General features: G+C 44.6%; 1 protein-coding gene across 2 annotated transcripts in view; it reads right to left on the bottom strand.

Moving 5' to 3' along the window:
* The window catches only part of Enpp2 (ectonucleotide pyrophosphatase/phosphodiesterase 2), a 108,267-nt gene extending 91,437 nt beyond the window's left edge, over positions 1-16,830 (bottom strand). Inside the window, exon 1 of one of the 2 annotated variants that reach the window (XM_075961011.1) lies at positions 16,291-16,830. In XM_075961011.1, coding sequence (XP_075817126.1) covers positions 16,291-16,314 — 24 coding nt within the window. In that variant the 5' untranslated portion in view covers positions 16,315-16,830. The remainder of the gene's footprint in view (positions 1-16,290) is intronic. The other variant, XM_075961012.1, reaches the window with a different exon arrangement.
* Between the last annotated feature and the right edge of the window lie 2,637 nt (positions 16,831-19,467).

Raw genomic sequence — 19,467 nt, 5'->3', positions numbered from 1 at the left:
TGTCATCACAGGCTCTGGTTCGAGCAGGACTTTGCAGACTATACTGTGAGCTTCACGTTTCCCATTGGGTATGATGGGAGACAGAGCTGGTAAACAGCGAGAGAAGTCCTCTTTTAGCAGAAAGCTTCAGTGACTGTTCAAGAATTCCTGCACAATGTCTCAATTGAGAGGACTCAAAGGCATCTAAGGTCCTTTCCAACCCTAGGTGCCTACTGCTTCTCTCTCTCCATAAAACCCTCTCAAGGAGCCCACGTGTGTCGCTGTAATAACCAGAAGAGAGTCGTCAAAGCACACTAAACAGAGCTGTTTCTTTTTCTTGGCGAATAAGGGGAAAGCTCCTATACCTTCTTGTTCTTGCCATTCCATCTCCTGGAAGAAATCCAGACAGAGAATAGAATACAAATGGATCTCTAGATCGCCGGTAAGGTCTATTTACCTATATCAGTGAAAGGATGTGGTTTAATTAAAAGGGAGAAAGAAACATCCTTCACGATCTTTTGAAAGAGGTGAGATGGGGCGATATCCTTCGGAACTGCTCTAGAAAACAAGTATTGCCTGTCCTAGCCTTATAGCATTTTCGCTATGCCTTGCAAGCAGTCAGCCAGTATATTTATTAAATCCAGTAACTTCGGGTTGCCAAGCAGAGTATTATGCAAGAGGGTGCAGGAGTTCTGGACCTTACTCTGTCCAGCTAAGCTTCTGCTGCTCTTGGGAGAAATGTTATACAACTTGCTAATTACTAAAATCCTGGGCTGTCAGCCTTGGTCAGGATCAGAACTTGGATGCTTACCGGACTTGTGGCCTGGGGTGAGTTGGGAAACCTCACTAAACCTCCAGTTCCTCCTGTGAAAATGGTAGCAGCCACAGTTCCTTCCTTATACTTTTGGTGGAGAGACTGCATCAAATGATCTGTGTCATGTCAATTGTTTATAACAATGGCGACTCTCAGTGAAGCCCTAGAATGGATCAGACATTGAACAGGGATGATCTCACTAACACTTTCAATGACCCTGCATATTATAGATCCCATTATATATTCAACTTATAGTTGAACTATAAGTCCAGTATAGATCCATTACATATTCAATTTATTTTCAAAGGCATAGAGAAACTTAAGCCACTTGCCCAAGCTCACACACTAGCAAGGGACAAAGCCAACATTAAGATTCAGGTCTCCTAAGCCAAGTCCAGCTTCTGAGAAGTTTCTGCTACAGTATATTATGCTGCAGAAATTAGTTAGTTAGTTGATTAGTTAGTTAGTTAGTTTTGCCTTTAATGAACCTATCCCAGCGTTTCATTAGGGGGAACATGAGAAATTGTTTGAGAGGACTCAAAGGCAGTTTGGAAATAGAATTGACACTGACCAGGGCAATTCTTTATTTAGCCACTATAGCAATTTGGGGGTCATTCTCTTGGCACAATTTTTTGTGTGTGTGTATGTGTCCCCTGACTGATACAGCCGCTTTGGGATGCCTCCTAAGACTTAGACTTGGGGAAATCTTTGTCACAGACTATGATCTCAAGTGACAGGTCATTTCTCTCCTCTCCTTAGTTCCCTCTCTTTTTCCACAACAGGTATTTACTTTTCTTCCTGAAAATTGGTATAAACAAACAAACAAACAAACACCTCTGGCACACGAATTTTTGCCATCAATCTCTTATGATCCTACTATTGTTTGGATCCCTGTTGTTTGACTCAACTACAGCACAGTTGGAGGTGCTAGCGCTAAGACGCTGAGAAGCCAGCCACTCAGTGTGGCTCTACCTCAGACATACCTCATAACTTAACCTTAATGACAACACCGTGCTCAATGTGACCCTAGGACATGAGTGTTCCTGGAACTGTTCTAGGCTCAAGTGATATCATCAAGTCACAAAAGACCCAAATACCTGCTCACAGGGCTGACACTCTGGCGGACTGAGAAAGAACACTGTATAAGTGAGCACAGTGACGGGCGGCCAGAGTGATGGCGTTGAGAGTGATGATGACAGCCTGGACTCGAGCGAGAGCTGCCCCAGCGAGCCAGTCAGACTGATTATAAAATCCAGTTTGAGTAATTTGCCTGTAGAGAGCCAGCCAGCCAGCCAGTGACAAAACAGGACTTTGCAGGGCTGTGTTAAAAACAGTAAGAAACACAGCAAGAGGGGCAATAATATCGGCACACACACAGTAAGTTATCTGTTTTTATGCATTGTTGTATACATTTTTTATCAATGAGAATATGATCAGAAAGATGCTGTCATTTGGTGAATTAGAGAGTAGTGGAGTAAGGATCAGATCCCAGCCTGAATGCTCCAAAGTTCACAGCCCCTCCTCCTCACCATGTTTTCTCCACTGCAAGGAGATGTTGAAAAGCTCCTTCAAGACAAGGACTGCACCTCTATCCGTTACAAAAAGTTCTACAGTGTCTGGCACCAGATAGATTTGAGCTGCCCAGGCCTCATTCCCCAGAAAGAAATTCAAATAGACAAAAAGATTGCCACCAATTCTGCCTTTCAGCTCTTCTCATCTTCTTCTGGCAGTGGGAAGAGGAGAAAACTGGCCACCGATACTGCTCTCAAATACGATACTGCTCTCAAATACAATGGCAACTTGCTAACATCAGTCTAACCTCAACTCCCAACCAAACTTGGGACCTGCGCAAACGCACACATTTGTCAGTTTGTTAGACTTATATTGGTCTAAGAACAAAAGCAATTAATTTATTAGAGTCATGTTTGTCTGAGAAGGCAAGCAATCAGCAAGTGGTGTGTGTGTGCCCTGCATGTCAATTGATAGCTGCCCTGCTGTGGAGTGAAGAGGGCATTGTGATGGATTTGATGACCTTGGCCACTCTTACACTATCCCTCCAGCCTAACAATGCTTTTCTCAGCAAGGCTGGGCCCTGGTGCTCACAGCTGCGAAAAGGGCCTTGCATTGGGCATTTGCAGGGCATCAGAGTGAGTGAGTGTAACTCAGACTGTTTCTTCCCATTGTTCAAGCTGCTGCATGGTTAAATGGAAACATTTGAGGGTGAGGATTCAAGTGCTTAAAGATGTAAGGAAAGGCAGACAGTTCTCAAGGGTCAGATACACAAAGACTGTGATGTAGTGTACAGGTTAAAACCAGACGAAATCCCAGCATGGAAAAGAGAAGTGGACACCAAGCCCCACCCCTAACCAAGAAGCTATTTGCAATTGATATCTACTGGGATATCAATGTTCTCCCATAAAGTGTCATTGAGTTTATCAAGGCATGCCAGGGCAGACTTCATGTCCGGGGGTAGTTGGTGAACAAACCCCCTGTTTTCTTGTGTGGTTTTTGCTTTGTTTTTGTGGGTTGTGTTTTACAAGTTTTTGTTTTCTGTTTGTTTTGATTTTCTTTCTTCCTTTTTTCTTCTTTGTCTGTGTGTGTGTGTGTGTGTGTGTGTGTGTGTGTGTGTGTGTGTGTGTGTTGGCTGTCTGGAAATCACTTTGTAGAGTAGGCTCGTCTCAAACTCATAGAGATCCGTCCTTCCTGTGCTGGAATTAAGGGCATGGGCCACCACACCTGGCTTTGTTTTGATTTTTCACTTGGGTTTTCTGTTTGCTTGGAAGCTGGGTGGTTAAGGAGGTGATGAGGATCTGAGAAGAGTTGGGGGAGAAAAGGCTATGATCAAATATATTGAATAAAAAAGGTTTTTTAGATTTATTTGTTTGTTCTGTAGACAGTATTCTGTTTGAGTGCATGCCTGCCTGGCAGAAGAGTGTCAGATCCCACTACAGATGGTTGTGAGCCACCATGTGGTTGCTGGGAATTGAACTCAGGACCTCTGGAAGAGTGTCAGATCCCACTACAGATGGTTGTGAGCCACCATGTGGTTGCTGGGAATTGAACACAGGACCTCTGGAAGAGTGTCAGTGCTCCTAACCTCTGAGTCATCTCTCCAGTTCCCAATTTAAAAAAAAAAATAAATACAAAAAGTTAATTAATAAAAAAAAAATCAGGTAAATCTTAGGCCCAGCTGAAACACCTTTGCTTATTAATTGTCTGGGTTTTGAAGCCGTGGCTTACTTAACCTCTCTTTTTGACAAGGCCTCAGTTCTGAGCCAAGAGAAGCCTTCCTCAACCACCCTGTCCCTCTCATATCTTGTCTTTGATGTCTCCTGTCTCCCCATGTTCCTGTCTTACAACACTTACTTACCTCCTGACTTGATTGTGATTTCCCCAGTGGACTGGAGAGAGTCAGGCTATGTCTTCCCCAGGCCTTACACAATGCTTGGTGCACAGAGACATACAGTAAACACTTTTTGAGTAAGTTAATGAAGAAAGAATGCTGAAGGAGGAGACTGAAAAGTGAAAATGTAATCTGGAGAGTTGGGGAATACAAGAAAAGGAATCAGGGAACCGTCCTCCTTCACCCTCTCCCAGTTTAAATGAGAATGTCTCCCATAGGCTCTGGCATTGAAATATTTGCTCCCCAGTTGGTGGCACTGTTTGGAGAAGTTTAGGAGATGCAGCCCTGCTGAAGGAAGTATGACACTGGGGACTTCAGGATTTGAGAGCTGTCTTCAGTTTTCTCTCTCTGCTTCCTGATATGGTTGAGGATGTGACGTCCTCAGGTTTCTGTTTTAGACACCATGTCTCCTACTTGTCACTGTGCCTCTTCACCACAAGAGATTCATCCTTCTGCAACCATACACCATGGTGAACTCTTTCTTCTCTAAGTCACTCTTGGTCCTGGTGTTTATCACACCAAAAAAAACTAGCATTAGTCCTTGTGCCTCACTGCAGACTGCTCCCCTATCTCTAGCCCACTCACCCCTGCACTAACATAGTCCCTGTGCTTCACTGTAGACTGTTCCCCCATCTCTTTAGCCCATTCACCCCTGCATTAATATAGTCCTGTGTGCATCACTGCAGACAGCTCCCCCGTCTCTAACCCATTTACCCCTGCACTAATACAGTCCTTGTGCCTCACTGCAGACTGCTCCCCCATTTCTCTAGCCCATTCACCCCTGCACTAAGCCCACAGCTTTCAAGAATTTTCTAGATCCAAGAGGAATGCTGAGCCTAATCCCAGAAAATAATGCTATTTTTTTATTCCTGTTCTGAGGAATCTGAACCATGCAAACGTCCTGCTTCTGCTTCATTTCAGCAGCGCCTCCAGTCATCACGACTGGGACTTAAGTCACTTTCTATTAATTATCCTTGTGACAGTTCGTACACATATCCCAAGGCTTCCGTGCCCATCCTTCTTTGGGAACAACCATGTCTCCCAATCATCTCAGAAAACCAATGTGGCTTTTGTGATTTTGGCTTTACATGTCAATTTGCACAACCTAGAATCATCTGGGAAAAGAGTCGCAACTGAGGAGGAATTAACTAAATCATATTGGCCTGTGGGCAAGTCTGGGGTTGGGGTGGGTGGGATCATGCTGTTTGTTAAATTGACTGAGTCCACTGTGAGCGGCACCATTCCTTAGGATGGGTCCTGAACCATATAAGAGAGAAGGAAGCTGGGGCTTAAGAGAAAATCCGACATTTAACATTTAAGAGCCCTGCTGTAGGAGCAGAAGACTGGAGTTAGATCCTGGCCCCCACATGTAAACCACATGGTCGTTTACAACCATTAGTAATTCCAGAGCCAGGGGATTTGATCTTCTTTTCTGACCTCTGTGGGTGGGCACACACATGGTACACATAAATACATGCAGAAGAAATATTAATATATATGCACATACACATACATGTATAACACATACATATATAACAAACTAAATCTTTTTTTAAATGAAGAAAGCTAGCTGACTGTATGTATGTATTATGTGTGTGCACACACATATGCATGTGTGCATGATTAATATATATTATATTATTATGTATTATGTGTAATATATATTAGTGGCAATTTAGAAAGTAAATGGAGATCAGAAGAAAGCACAGGATCCCCTGGAACTCGTGTCTGGCATCACAAGAGGGTGTGGACCACCTTGTGGGTTCTGGAAATGGAACCCTGAATGACTGCAAGAGCAGCAAGTCCTCCTCACTATTAGCCCATCTCTCCAGCCCTGCCAAGTTTTGGCTTTGAAGGCCATGTGTGATAACTGATATAAAGGCTTTGCATGACCCCTAGAAGACAAGACATCAAAATTAGCTAGCTCAAGTGTAGTTCTCATGCTTCCAAACTGGATTTTTTAAAAAGCAAATTAAAGCTCAGACCAATACTAAAGACATTCAATTTTGTCAATAGCCTCTGAAGTGTTATTAAAATAAATGTATAACTTTTGTATAAACTTATGAAATAGTGACATACTGAAACATGTCTATTCTCCCTAGTTCTTTTTAGATACAGTTTCTAGATATGTTTAGTATTTTTTTATATTTTTTATTGATTTTTATTGAGCTCTATATTTTTCTCTGCTCCCCTCCTTATCTCTCCCCTCTTCACTTCAACCCTCTCTCAAGGTCCCCATGCTCCCAATTTACGCAGGAGATCTTGTCTTTTTCTACTTCCCGTGTAGATTAGATTCATGTATATCTCTCTTAGGGTCCTCATTGTTGTCTAGGTTCTCTGAGATTGTGATTTGTAGGCTGGTTTTCTTTGCTTTATGTTTAAAAACCACTTATGGGTGAGTACATGTGATAATTGTCTTTCTGAGTCTGGGTTACCTCACTCAAAATGATGTTTTCTAGCTCCATCCATTTGCCTGCAAATTTCAAGATGCCATTATTTGTTTTTAATATTTTTAATACTAGAAAAGTATCACATAAAAGTAGTCATGATTTATATTGAAATTAACTGGAACATTTTGAGATTTTGTTTTTATATGTTTTGTTTTCACTAAATCTGATATCCTATCTCTAGCACACTATGGCACACCACTTTGAAAACTCTGTTTTTTATCCCACAATGGAGATAATCAACAGGAGCAACATTTTGCTCTCACAGGAGGGAAAGGAATTGCATTCTTATGGACTTAACCCCAAGGTTCAGAACTAATAACTCCCCTGGGTAGAAGCCACTGAAACACTGTGAGACAACCCAGCGTTTCACACTCATGGGTGCCAAGAACAAGCTTAGGTCGCCCAAGGAAAAAGGGCAATAATCTTGCATTTGTTCCTGCTGATTAAAGTCAGGCAGCTTCCAGGAAAATGTTAGGCACCTCATGTCACTGAGTTGAATTAATATGCAAACAGTATTAATGATGGAAAAACTCGATTATATCCAATATAGCCAAAGTTATACAGTTGGCTTTGTCAGTACTCAAACTGTATACTGAGAGAGCCCTATTCTGTCAGGCAGCAAAGCCTTTGAGTGGAGAAGAAAGAAGCCTCGTTGCAAACACTGTCAAGTTCAAAAGCAACTGTGGAGATAAAGCATCTTTAGGGGTTGCCAGCCACAAAACCCTGTCATCACATGGTCCCATTTGCAACAGTGGGATCTCTGGGGACCAAACACAAATGTTGTGGAGTATTACCAAACGAAACACACTCAGGGTGGGATGATATCATAAAGTGTGCATTGATCATCCAAAGGTGCCATAGCGAACTACCACAGAGAGAGATCACACCAAGCTTGAGAAGACAGCGACTTGAAGCTCCAGTGGCGCGATCGGTTAGCGCGCCGTACTTATCCAGAAGACAGCGACTTCGGAGTGCCTGACTCTAACAGGGCATCTCTATCACTCCCCCAAGGCTCGGATAATGTCTGGAAAGAGGGGAGTGGAAAGTGCAGGAACCAGAAGTTGGGGAAGAGGGCTGTAAAAAGGTGTCTGGTAGACATGACACACACGTCCCAGTCTTGAATTCACGGCAGCTGTGCTAACCTGCACAGACCGTGCCCACCACTACTTCATGGTGCATGGGGGAGGGGCTCCAGATGGCCACCCCTCACTGAGGGACAAGGAGCAGTTAATGGGTGCTGGGGTAGCGTGTCATTTTTCTTTGGTGGTACAGCCACTTCTAAGTTGTCCTTACTCCAGGAAATAAGTCCCAGTTCATGCTCATACAAGCAATAACAGTTGAACTCTGTGCATCAAGAAAAGTGGGGAGGAGTGGAAGGTAGTAGGGTATTTATTAGGAAGAAGAGTCTGAGTAAGAGAGAAGGAGGATTGGAAAAGGCTAGTGGGAATGAGAATGACCTTTAAAAAATTATACCTTTTTACTTACTTACTTACTTACTCAGTAATTAATTAAATAGAAAGTGGCTGAAACAACGCATTTGTGTTGACACACATCCTGAAAACTGGCAGCGAAAGAGCCAAGTGTCAATCAGAAGGCTGGTTTTCTGAGGTCACCCTCACCTTACCAAGCCTCCCTTCCCGTGGGCCTCTTCAGATTGTCTTCCTCCCTTTCTAAGGGTCTATGACCCAACACATAAACTTGGAGAATGGGATACAATTCAATCCGTAATAGCACCTTTCATTAAGTCTGCTGAAGTGACCACACAGATTCCCAGTACTTTCCAAACAAGGCCTCTTTCTCCTCTGATGAAAGCCTTCTCCTCCACGATAGAAATGTTCTTGCTTATTGAGTGTCCAAAATGATTGATTATTTACTTTAGAATAAGGATCCAAGTCCATGGCCTTCCACCTTTTCCAAACACCAAAACACTGGCCAGTGTCCACCTTTCCAGAGAATTACCTTCATTCTGCTGCATCTCCCTGTCTTCATTTCCTCTTATATTCAGCTCATAAGCAATAATTCACCTCACATTATTCGGTCACCAAAGTGTCTAGGCTTCAGATTCAATTATTTGCTCATACGATTTATTAGTTGTCAATCCCTTCCTTCCAAAAGCCCACAGGTTGTTGACATATTTCCAGATTAGATGCCTTCATTAAGCAATGGGTATAAAAACATAGGTGCAGAAACTCTTATAGGTAACAAATATATAACAAAATAAATAAGCTAAAAACTTGCAAAATAAGAATAAGAAACTAAGTTAAAATTAAGGGGCTTTTTTTTTAATTTATTTATTTATTAAGGATTTCTGCCTCCTCCCCGCAACCGCCTCCCATTTCCCTCCCCCTCCCCCAATCAAGTCACCCTCCCTCAACTGCAATCAGGGTTCCCTGACCTGTGGGAAGTCCAAGGACCGCCCACCTCTATCCAGGTCTCCTAAGGTGAGCATCCAAACTGCCTAGGCTCCCCCAAAGCCAGTACGTGCAGTAGGATCAAAAACCCACTGCGATTGTTCCTGAGTTCTCAGTATTCCTCATTGTCCTCTATGTTCCTCGTGTTCCCTTAACGACTCAGCATGCCCTCTTCAGTCGTTAGCTAGATCTGTCCTCTTAGAGACCATCGGTGTTTCATGCAGAGTGGCTGCAGAGGAGCATGTTTTTGGGAGCTGATCATAGATAGCATAACATGCTGCATCGAAAACACACAAAACCTGCACATAGTCTAGTGCCCAGCTGTGGAAATTCACTAAGGAAATCATGAGCTAACTACAGAATAAGGGGCAATCTCACTTGTCAAAAATCCCATCTGTGAAGAACTCGTAATGGCCCAGGTTTGTTCTTAAGGGCCAAACCGGTTACAGCATGGTAAGGCTGACTCCAGTTTTAAGATAGAAGGTATACAAGACAGTAAAGAAGGGGCTGTTCACCCATGCATCCTTACGTTTATCTCTGGGTAATAGGACTTTAGACTGTTTTCTTGGCTTCTTCTTTATACTGTCTTTCACTCAGCTCTTTCTAGACAATGCATGTATTGCCTATATAATAAAATATGTCTATTTTTAGATGTACTTATTGCATTTTATGTGTATGTGTTTTTTCCTGTGTATATGATGTGTGTGTGTGTGTGTGTGCGCGCGCGTGCGCGCGCCTGGTGTCTGTGGAAGTCAGAAAAGGGCACTGAATATGCCGGAACCTGAGTTACTGATGATCATAAGCTGCCATACGGATGATAGGAACCCAACTCAGGTCCTCCACAAGAACAGCCAGTCCTCTTAAGTGCTGAGCCATCTCTCCAACCGAACATAGCAATTTTTAATAAGCAAAACTTTCCCAATGAAAGGCTTGCCTTAGACAAATCACTATTCACTCCACTGGGTTGTGAAACTGGTCACAGATTGTAGTACTGGACTTCTAGAAGAGAATAATTAGAAAAGTTGCTTAAGTAAATATAAAATTAATTGTCAGCAATATAATGTGACTGACCGTGTTTCAATAGGCTTAAGAAGGAGGAGGAAGAGGAGAAGGACAAGGAGATGAAGGAGGAAGAAGAGAAGTAGCAGGAGTGGAGGAGGGTAAAGGGGTGAGGGAAGAGGAGCTTCTTGATAGAGAGTGTGGAGTGAATCAGGTTAGGACTTGAGGAAGCGGTGTATTTTCGGTGAGGACATAGGATTCAGGAAGGAAGGCTATTTATTCCTGGTCTGGGAAGTGACGTGGGTAAACACAGTGGCACTGAAATGCCAGTCTACTCTGAGAGTAACAAATAGTAAACATGGAGTGACTCATGGGCTTTCTAAAAATATATATCGGGAAATTAAGCATGCACATCATGTCAAGGAGATGGATGATCGCAGAATGTATGGTTGACATGAGACTCTTTTGTACGTGCTAGCTGCCAGGTAGAAACAGTCAGTCACGTTTTAGAACTGCAGCAGGAAATTAGGGCACACGGCAGGCGCCCAGCTCAGGCTGGATCACAACGGGCTGTGAGTGCCAAGCTCAGCTGTTTGAACTCCATACACAATTTTGGAATCTTGAGTAAGAAGAGACATGCCAGTGCCCTCCAGTCTGCCTAGCCTTACCCCTGATTCTCTCACTTTTTCTCACATAGTTGAGTAGCAAAGAACTTGTTGCCTTGGAAAGCCTGTCAGAAAATTATTTACCGAATGTTTTTAATTTAGTGTCCTGGATCCCCCACCATGCGACCCAGTCCTGTTATTCCAAAGGTAGGCAATGCTAATCTCCCTTGCTCACCAAAATGAAAGATACAAAGACAGGTGTGGTGACTTTCTATATCTTCTTTTCGACACATTAACTGGACCTCATCCATCCTTCTGACAGAATCTCTGCAGTCTGTGCTCCCTCACTTTGTCTCCAGCTGAGCTTTTCAATGACCCACCTCTTGGTTGGAGCCAACATCTCTCCTTGATTACATACTACCGTTCCTCCTCCAATGTGCCCACCCCTGCCATCATCATAATCACTGTCATCTCCTTCATCATCTTCCTTTTAGTTCCTTCAGCCTATTGTCCATTCTGTAGACATAAAGCAGATTATGGCACTGCTTTGCTTACAACCTTCACTGACTCCCATTTTCCTAACCATCAATCGTATCCCACTCTGCCCCCCTAGCCCAGTGTCCTCATCCTCTACCTCCTTGAATCCTTTCTTTTTGTTTCTTGACTGCTCCTTGGTTCTCAGCCTGTTGAGGGTACGTTGGCTTGAAACTGGCTTTCCTCTGTCACCTTCGCCTTGCTTGTCCCTACTTAGCCTTTCAGTTTCAATATAGACAGATATCAATTCTATAGTTTACCCTGTCCCATTAAGTCTGGCTAAATCTTCTTCTTATGTAGTTCCATGGGAACTTCAGTTTCCTCTGTCAAAGTATAACATCAAATTAAAGTCACTTGTTCCTTGCCTAGAACATCTTTACTTTGCAAACTCCATGTGATCTGGTCTGCTTTTACAACACAGCGAATGATACACGGTGGGTGTTCAAACAGTAATCGCTAATAGCTTAATGGGTAGCATTCAAATCGAGGTGCAATGTTCTAAAGATGGAAGGATACAGAGAACAATGACTCTCATCTTCTATGTTTGATACTCTGGCCTTCTTTTCATACAACCTAACTTTAATTTTAGAAGCAACACCTTGCTATTGATTTTGAGGCGAGATTAAATCCCTAAACATTAACTACACGAAGGCACCACTTCTCTCCTGAACTGTTCTTGTCTGTTTTTTTCTCCATCTTTTCACTTGTACATATGCGCCCCTTCATCTTCTCCCCTCCTTAATCCTCCTCTTCTTCCAACCACCCTGTCTTAGTTTTAAGTACAGCACAGTCCACATGGTTTTCAAATGCTTCATTTTAGCTAAAATTCTAGCTATCCTTTTCAATGAAATAACCATTCAGAGAGAAAGTTACACAACTAGTGATTGCCAGAGTAGAGACGTGAGCCCAGGTCCTGTGACTCCAAATTCATGGTCATTAGCACACATTACACAGGATTCTCTCTAAACAGAAAACATGCATAATTTGATTATGCTGGCTCCTAACCACCACCTCCTCCCTTCTCCCAAATATCCAGTGAATTAATTAGCCCTTTGATTAAACATATTCTAGTCAGAAGTCCTTAACAACTCAAGGGTATTGAAGGACAGACTTGGAAGAACCCCCTAAAAGTTTATGAAAATGCTGTGTGTAGTCTTTTGTGCGTTTTTTTTCTAAGAAGACTAATGTGCATCCAAACCTCAAAAGAACCATGGCCTCAGAGAGCTTAAGAACAGCTTAAAGTCTAAATAACTCCCTATAGAATGCAATCACCGCTCACCTCTCAGAGTTTCCAAATGCATAGTTCTCTCTTTGGAAAATCAGAACCATATTTCCTCTCTTGCAGCCTCCCAAAGTCTCCATCATTCTCTAGAGCGCTCTTGGAGTTCTTCCTCCCTGGCCATTCTGAGCCCCAAGGATCATCTCTTTCGATGTCCTTGTCTCCGGCTGATTACAGCCCAAGGAGGAGATTGTCTTTGCTTTCATGGTCAACAGAGGCAAAACTACCGAAGTCTTTCATGCCTAGAGATGGATAGGATAGAATCTGGGTAGGAAAAGCCTCCCAATTCAGATGTGGATCACACAGTAGAGACCTCGGATACCCAGAAATTCTAAACCCTTCTTGTTAAAATAATGGGCTGTGAATCTTTATTCTTTACCCTATGGTATCTTAGAAAAGCTTCGTATAAGCTGTTGTATCCCTGTCATCTAATCCAGTGCCTGACCAGAATACCATTCCTAAGCACCGCATAAGAGTTCCCAAAATAGCTGCTGGCAAGATGGATCCATGAATAATGGTACTTACAATACAAGCCTGACGCTGGGAGTTCAAGCTCCAGGACCCATGTGAAAACGGAAGGAGAGAACGGACTCCACCAAGTTGTTCTCCTACGTACACAGACAGACAGACAGACACCATGGCATGTGTGACACAGACACTTTTACTTTTTTCTTTTCTACAAGGAAATCACAAGAATTCTGGGGCTAGTGAATACAGTTGAGCTGACAAAGTCCTTGCCTAGCAAGCATGAAGCCCTGGGTTCCATCTCCAGTATTACGGAAAACTAAGTGTGGTGATGCTCATATGTGACCCCAGCAGTGAGGACATAGAGACTGGAGGACAGAAGTCCATTGTCTTTACTGCAAGTTTGAAGCCAGTCTGGGATACATGAGACCCAGAGAGGGGTAAAGGGAGAGGGGAAGGGAGGGGAGGGGAGAAAAAGAGAGGGTAGAAAAAGGGGGAAGAAGAGAGGATAGGGGAGGGGAGGAGAGGGGAGAAGAAGAAAAGGAGAGGAGGGGGAGGGGAGGGGAGGGGAAAAGGGAGGAGAGGAGAGGAGAGGAAAGGAGAGGGGGAGGAAGGAAGAAGAGGAGAGAAGAGGAGAGGGGAGGGGAGGGGAAAAGGAAGGACATGCAGGGAAGAAAAATCAATCACAAGAATTCATGAAGCATCCCATTTGAGACACTGGGCACCAGGCTCTAAAGATCCTAGGTCAAAAGTAATACTGAGACAGAAGCAGATGTTCTGTATCCTGTAGGTGTTTACTGCCTACCGAGGGGCAGATGACTAGAACTCAGCAATAAAGAATGGTAAGGGTTGATAATGGGAGAAGAGGAAGTGTCGGGAGAACATGGCAAGGTTGCTTAACCCATTCTGGAAGAGGAGCAGTTAGATGGTCTGGGAAATTTCCAAGAAAAGGTGGCTATCAGCTGAATCATTTTTTAAAAATTGAATTAGCTACTGACCTGGGAGGGGATGGTCTAATAAGCCCATTTTGTGTACAGTGTGTGCAAAATGGCTCGTGAAATATGGATAGGGCGTGAGCAATAAGGAAGGAGAGCAGGGAGGAAGGTGAAAGGCAGGTTGTGGAGAACCGGCACGTTCTAACATTGTTCTTAGAAAGCAAATACAAAACTTCACTATAGACATCTCAAAAAGCATGCCTATGACCATATTGCATTTTAGGAACACTTCCTGACACAGTATGGCGATAAGGCGGTATGATTAAGTTGATTGAGTTTAGGATCATTGAAAAGCTATGGATGTCTATGAGTGTGTCTCCAGAGAGGAAGGAAAACCCACACACCTACCCTGAATATGAGTGGCACTAGCCCACAGGTCGTGGTCCCAGACTGAAGAGGGGGAAAGAAAAATCTAGCTGAGTGCTAGTATTTAGCTTTAGCATGACCCCCACCCTCACCGGGCTTCCTAACTACAATATGCAATGCGACCACCCACCCATCACCAGCCTTCCCATTATAATGGACATTATCCCCTCAACAGTGAGCTGAAATAAATCCTCCATCCTTAAGCTGCCAGGTATTTTGTGTCAGCAACGAGGAAAGGAACCAGTGCAGGGAAAGACACAGATTGGGTGACGCTGTTCCTAAATAAGACTAATGTAAAACCGTGACCAGAATGCTTGAGCTAAAACAATGGAAGGAGAGATGACAGCGCATAGATGAACAGAGAGGTGCCTGTAGGATCTTCATCCAATGGGAAGAAAGGAAGGGAAGGCAGGGAAGACAACGAATCCCCTAAGGTGATTCTTCTGTGTGGAGCACGAGGGGGACGTCATTAGCATAAGCTGGGAAAAAGAACCGAGAAGACAGATTCAGTTTTCAACGTGTTGTTTTCAAGATGCTTTGTGGACCATCTAACTGAAGATCTTTTAGGAGAAAGGCCTTGCTACTGCCTCATCTGTGTCTGCAGTGGTTGATGCTGTTGCAGTGGGTAAGATGACGTAGGCTACAGGCTGGCACGGGAAGACAGTCAAGAAGAGACCACAGGAGCACACACTAACGGGTCTAAAGTGAGACCGGCCCTTTAAGGCACGAAGTAGTGACTTTCAAAAGGGCAGAAGAGAACAAGGACGGTTAGGTATTACAGAATCTAAGAGTCCAAACATAAGAGAGCGAATGGCCGACTACTCAAAATAGTCGCAAGAGCCTGGAGAAGGGACTTTAAAATTCTCTACAGTGTTTGGTGCAAATAGGCCTTTGGTGACCTCAACAAAAGGCAGTCTTCAGAGCGGAGGACCAAAGTCCCTGAGTAGGTATGAAGGGACAGGTAAGAATTAAGGACAGTGAGGTCTTGTCGCCCACTCTTTCAAGAAGAAAATTGGGTAGCGCTGGAGGTGGCCTGAGAAAGGACCATAAATTCAGAAAATACCTAAAGAAGAGCAGAAAACCTCCTAAATCGATGGGCTAGGGTGTGTGCTAAATACGTAAACAAATCCCAGAAGAGGGCTCTTTCTGAGTCCCGCTGATCATTTCGTTTTCATCCCCTTTGTCATTGAGAAAAGGCTCCCTCCCTAACCAGGTGAGATGAAACCAGAGCGAAACCAGCCATCTCTAAACCCTTTAACCACCGCTCCTTGCGGCCCACCTGCTCTGCCCTTGGATACTTCCAAGTCCAGACCCAAAGCACCCGTGATCAGTTGAGAACCCGGCCCTCTATTCTTAACCCAAAGCAGCCAGATCCATCCGAAGGGCTTGTTCAAATAAAAAAGTACAAAAGGGCAGTATGGATGCTGGAATCTGGCTTCAGGGAAGGGGCTTTCCTACTCGGAAAATGGTCTGTCTCCTTGCGGCTATTGTAGGAAGGCGCACAGAGAACGCTACTGAAATAGACGGCTTTAATGTTCCCCAACCTTGCCAAACGCTTGTCCAACAAGTCATAAACAAGAAGGCCAGGAGGCTGGCTGTCTCAGAAGGGCAGAGCTCACAGCCCCCTGCGGCTGGCTCCGGCCAAAGGGGGCTCGCTTCCTTGCCACAGGCGCGAGCCGTGGTGAGCTGAGACTCGTTCCCTAGCCCCTCTTTGCAACTTCCACTGGCTTGTTTTCCAGAAACGAGATACGCATATGCAAAGCCAAACAGACTCTGGCAACGACAACTCAAAATTAGCTCCGCGTTTGTGAGCCTGGAACTCGGTCCAGCTGAGGGCACGGGAAGGCAGCCCAGCCCGGGACATTTTTCCGGCTGATGCGGAGGCCCCTTTGCAAGGTTTGCCCTCACTGCACGGTACAACCACCGTGCTGCCGCGGTGACCCGAGAGCCCCAGCCATGGAGCACGCGCAGACAGGGGCGCCTACCCTACCCGATCGGTGGCGTGGCGGCTCATGCTGCGGCGTCCGGGTGCCTCGCTCCAGCCAGGGCTCTGCGGACACGGCCTCGGCTGCGGTCCGGGAACCTGGGAGCTGAGCCCGGGACCGCGGCTCCTGACTGCGCTTGTTTGCGCTGGGCCGTTTGCTTTTGGGATGTCTCCAAGGCAGATGGAGTCAGGGGGCCGCTATCCCGGGGGACAGTGATTCCATTGGAAGCTGGCCTTTGACAGGACACACACATGACCTTTGACTAAAATGGCTTTAGGGAAGGAAAAGTGTCCGGACGTTGAAGACCCGGCGTCCAGCACCGCCATTCACTCTTCCACCCCCAACGGCGCCGGGTTAATTTTTCATCTTTCGAGCATAGTCTGTGAAGTTTAGTGTGCATTTCCCCTTCATTCTCTAGGATTCGTTCCTGTTTCCTGAAGATCTTGAGGCAGGACTTTCCTGCTGGGATGTTGGTAGATCCCTAAACCAATCTTTCCGGGTGAACCCAGCGGGGTATGCATTCTAGAAAGTTCCTGCAGCACTCTGGGGAGTATGAGCACCATATTTCTACCCCTTCAACATTTCATAATTTTAAAGGGATTTTCACAATCATGCTGTCACTTGGCCTCCCGGAGTGTATGGGCGCCTGACTCTTGCTGCTATTTTACAAACAAAGAAACAGAAGAAATGCATGCAGTCTTCTAACAAGAGGGGTGAAATCTTGGCCTCTGTTCTGAATGATTCACCTTAGCTTAATGATAAAATTAATATAAAGCACCTGTGTAATTGCTTCAATTTGGTAGTTATAAAGCATTAGAATTCGTTTTAACAGAATGGCAGTTGCATCACGGCTAGCCACAGATATCTTGAATTTATTGACCACATTTAAAACTTTGTGGACATTTTGCCCTTTACCAGAGACTGGAAAGATGCTCTGAGAACAAGATCTGGCTTCAGAGGTATAAGCCAGGCTAAAACCAATTTCCATCATCAACACTATCAAAACTCAAAACCATTTTCTTTCTTTTTTTTCTAGATCCCTCGAGATGGTAAGGGCTGGAGATGTAGCTCAATGAAGGCTCACTTGCATCACACTGAGAAGGTTCAATTCCCAGTAATGGAAAAAAAAAAAAAGCCCAATTCCTCATTTAGCTAGGCATGGAAGATTGCCACAAGTTTGAGGCCAGTCTGGGTTACAGAGTGAGACCTTGTTTCAAAAACAAACAAGAAACCAAGTGGCGAAACACTGAACCAAAGGGACAGGAACTATGGTCTTGGAGAAGGAACCCTGGTCAAGCAGTCCTCAGCTCCCTGGCATTCAGTGCAATAGAACGCCATAGAGGTCTGCAAAGATAAGAGCTTGCACGTTCTTATTTTCTTCGGCTTGGAGAAGGACTCAGGTGATAGTGACCCTCCGCTTTGAAGGACTTGAAGGAGTCAGGTTAAAGGGCATGCCACCCCCAGACGGCCTGGTGCACAAAAGCTGGCCAGCTGCATTCAGAGAACGAAAACAGTGGAGGCCAGCAGGAACACATGGTGTGGGAGCCTGTGTCCACAGAGGCGAGTGTGGCTTTGGACTCTGACCAGCCTCGTGAGTCACCGTAGGAAACTTGGACTTCATCCTGCAATGCCCAATGAGTTGACAGAACTAGCCCCGGGTTATCAGCCCACAAGAAAAGGATGCAGGAGTCAAATGTTGTTGTACAACCAGAATAATATTTATATCAGTGTGGGGTTTAAGCTTTATTGGCCAGATGCAGTTTCTTTTTCCTAATTAGAAAGAAATGTAAGCAGTGTGTTTAACCTCAGTCAGCCTCAAGTTTCTCATCAATAAGACAGGGATGCTATGAGCAATAGTTGAAACCAAGTAAATAAAACCCTTAGCGTCGCTTCAAGGAGTGTCTACGATATAAAAGGTAGCTACCGTTAAATTGTAAAGCACTCTGGTTTGCACAAGTGCATAACTACAGGGGAACTACGAAATCCTCCCTCCCCCACTTGCCATTCTCTCCCCTGCTTCCCAGTCTTCTGGCTCCAGGCTCTTTGGAGATTCATGGCCTTGTTCCCTTGTCTTCTTGTCTGAGCTCCTTCTTGACTTCCATATCAGTTTGCTTCTTGGGCTCCCCATTCCATATCACCTATGAACTACCCACGTGGGATGATAACCCACTAGCCGTGGCTATTGGCACTGCCACGGTTACATGGTGTGCAATCTTGCCTGGGTGTTCAAACATCAGGCAGTCCTTGCAAACTTGAGCCACGTGCACCTGACCTTCTTTCATCAAATGGCCTCCTCTTCCCCAGCAAAGTCCCCAGCTATGAGGAGGGGGCTCTACTTCGTCGCTGTTCAGGAAGACTTCTTCCAACTACTCTCTGTACCTCAGCAGTGCCTCTCCTTCTGTGTGCTGTGTATTCCCTTGCTATTCATTGTCTTGGAAACATTCAGCTACCCCTTCCTTCCTTCCACTCTCTCTTCTATTGATTCATTCATACCACAAGTGCTAAATGCCAATTGGCATCCCTGATCCTGAACATACAAGGATAAATAAAATTATCACTGCACAAAAACTCCTTCAAGCACTTCCTATATAGGGGCTGGAGAGATGGATGGCTCAGAGGTTAAGAGCATCGACTGCTCTTCCAGAGGTCCTGAGTTCAATTCCCAGCAACCACATGGTGGCTCACAGCCATCTGTAATGAGATCTGGTGCCCTCTTCTGGCCTGCAAGCATACAGACAAACAGAAACTTTAAAAAAAAAGTACTTCCTGTATAATGAACTCATTTTCTTAATGTGTCATTTCCTATTATTGATTCCTTGTCTTACTAAGGGACTTCTTATTTCTCTTCTATTGTTTACACTATCTCTTCCTTGAAACAACAACAATGCATGTGTATATGCATATATGTGTACATACACACATGCGTGTGCTAATAACATTCTTCTCATAGACTTCCCAAGGCCAGTTCTTATTCAAGTTTCAGGGCTTGTCACCTCCTCAAAGAGACTTTGAGTACACAGCCAGTCTAAGGAACTTCATGACTGGAGGGATATTGGTTCACTTTTTTTTAATTTATTTATTTATTAAAGATTTCTGTCTCTTCCCCGCCACCGCCTCCCATTTCCTTCCCCTTCCCTCATCAGCCCAAAGAGCAATCAGGGTTCCCTGCCCTGTGGGAAGTC

Source organism: Microtus pennsylvanicus, chromosome 2 (assembly GCF_037038515.1).
Source record: "Microtus pennsylvanicus isolate mMicPen1 chromosome 2, mMicPen1.hap1, whole genome shotgun sequence".
Classification (NCBI taxonomy): domain Eukaryota; kingdom Metazoa; phylum Chordata; class Mammalia; order Rodentia; family Cricetidae; genus Microtus; species Microtus pennsylvanicus.
This window is presented reverse-complemented; position numbering and strand designations above follow the sequence as displayed.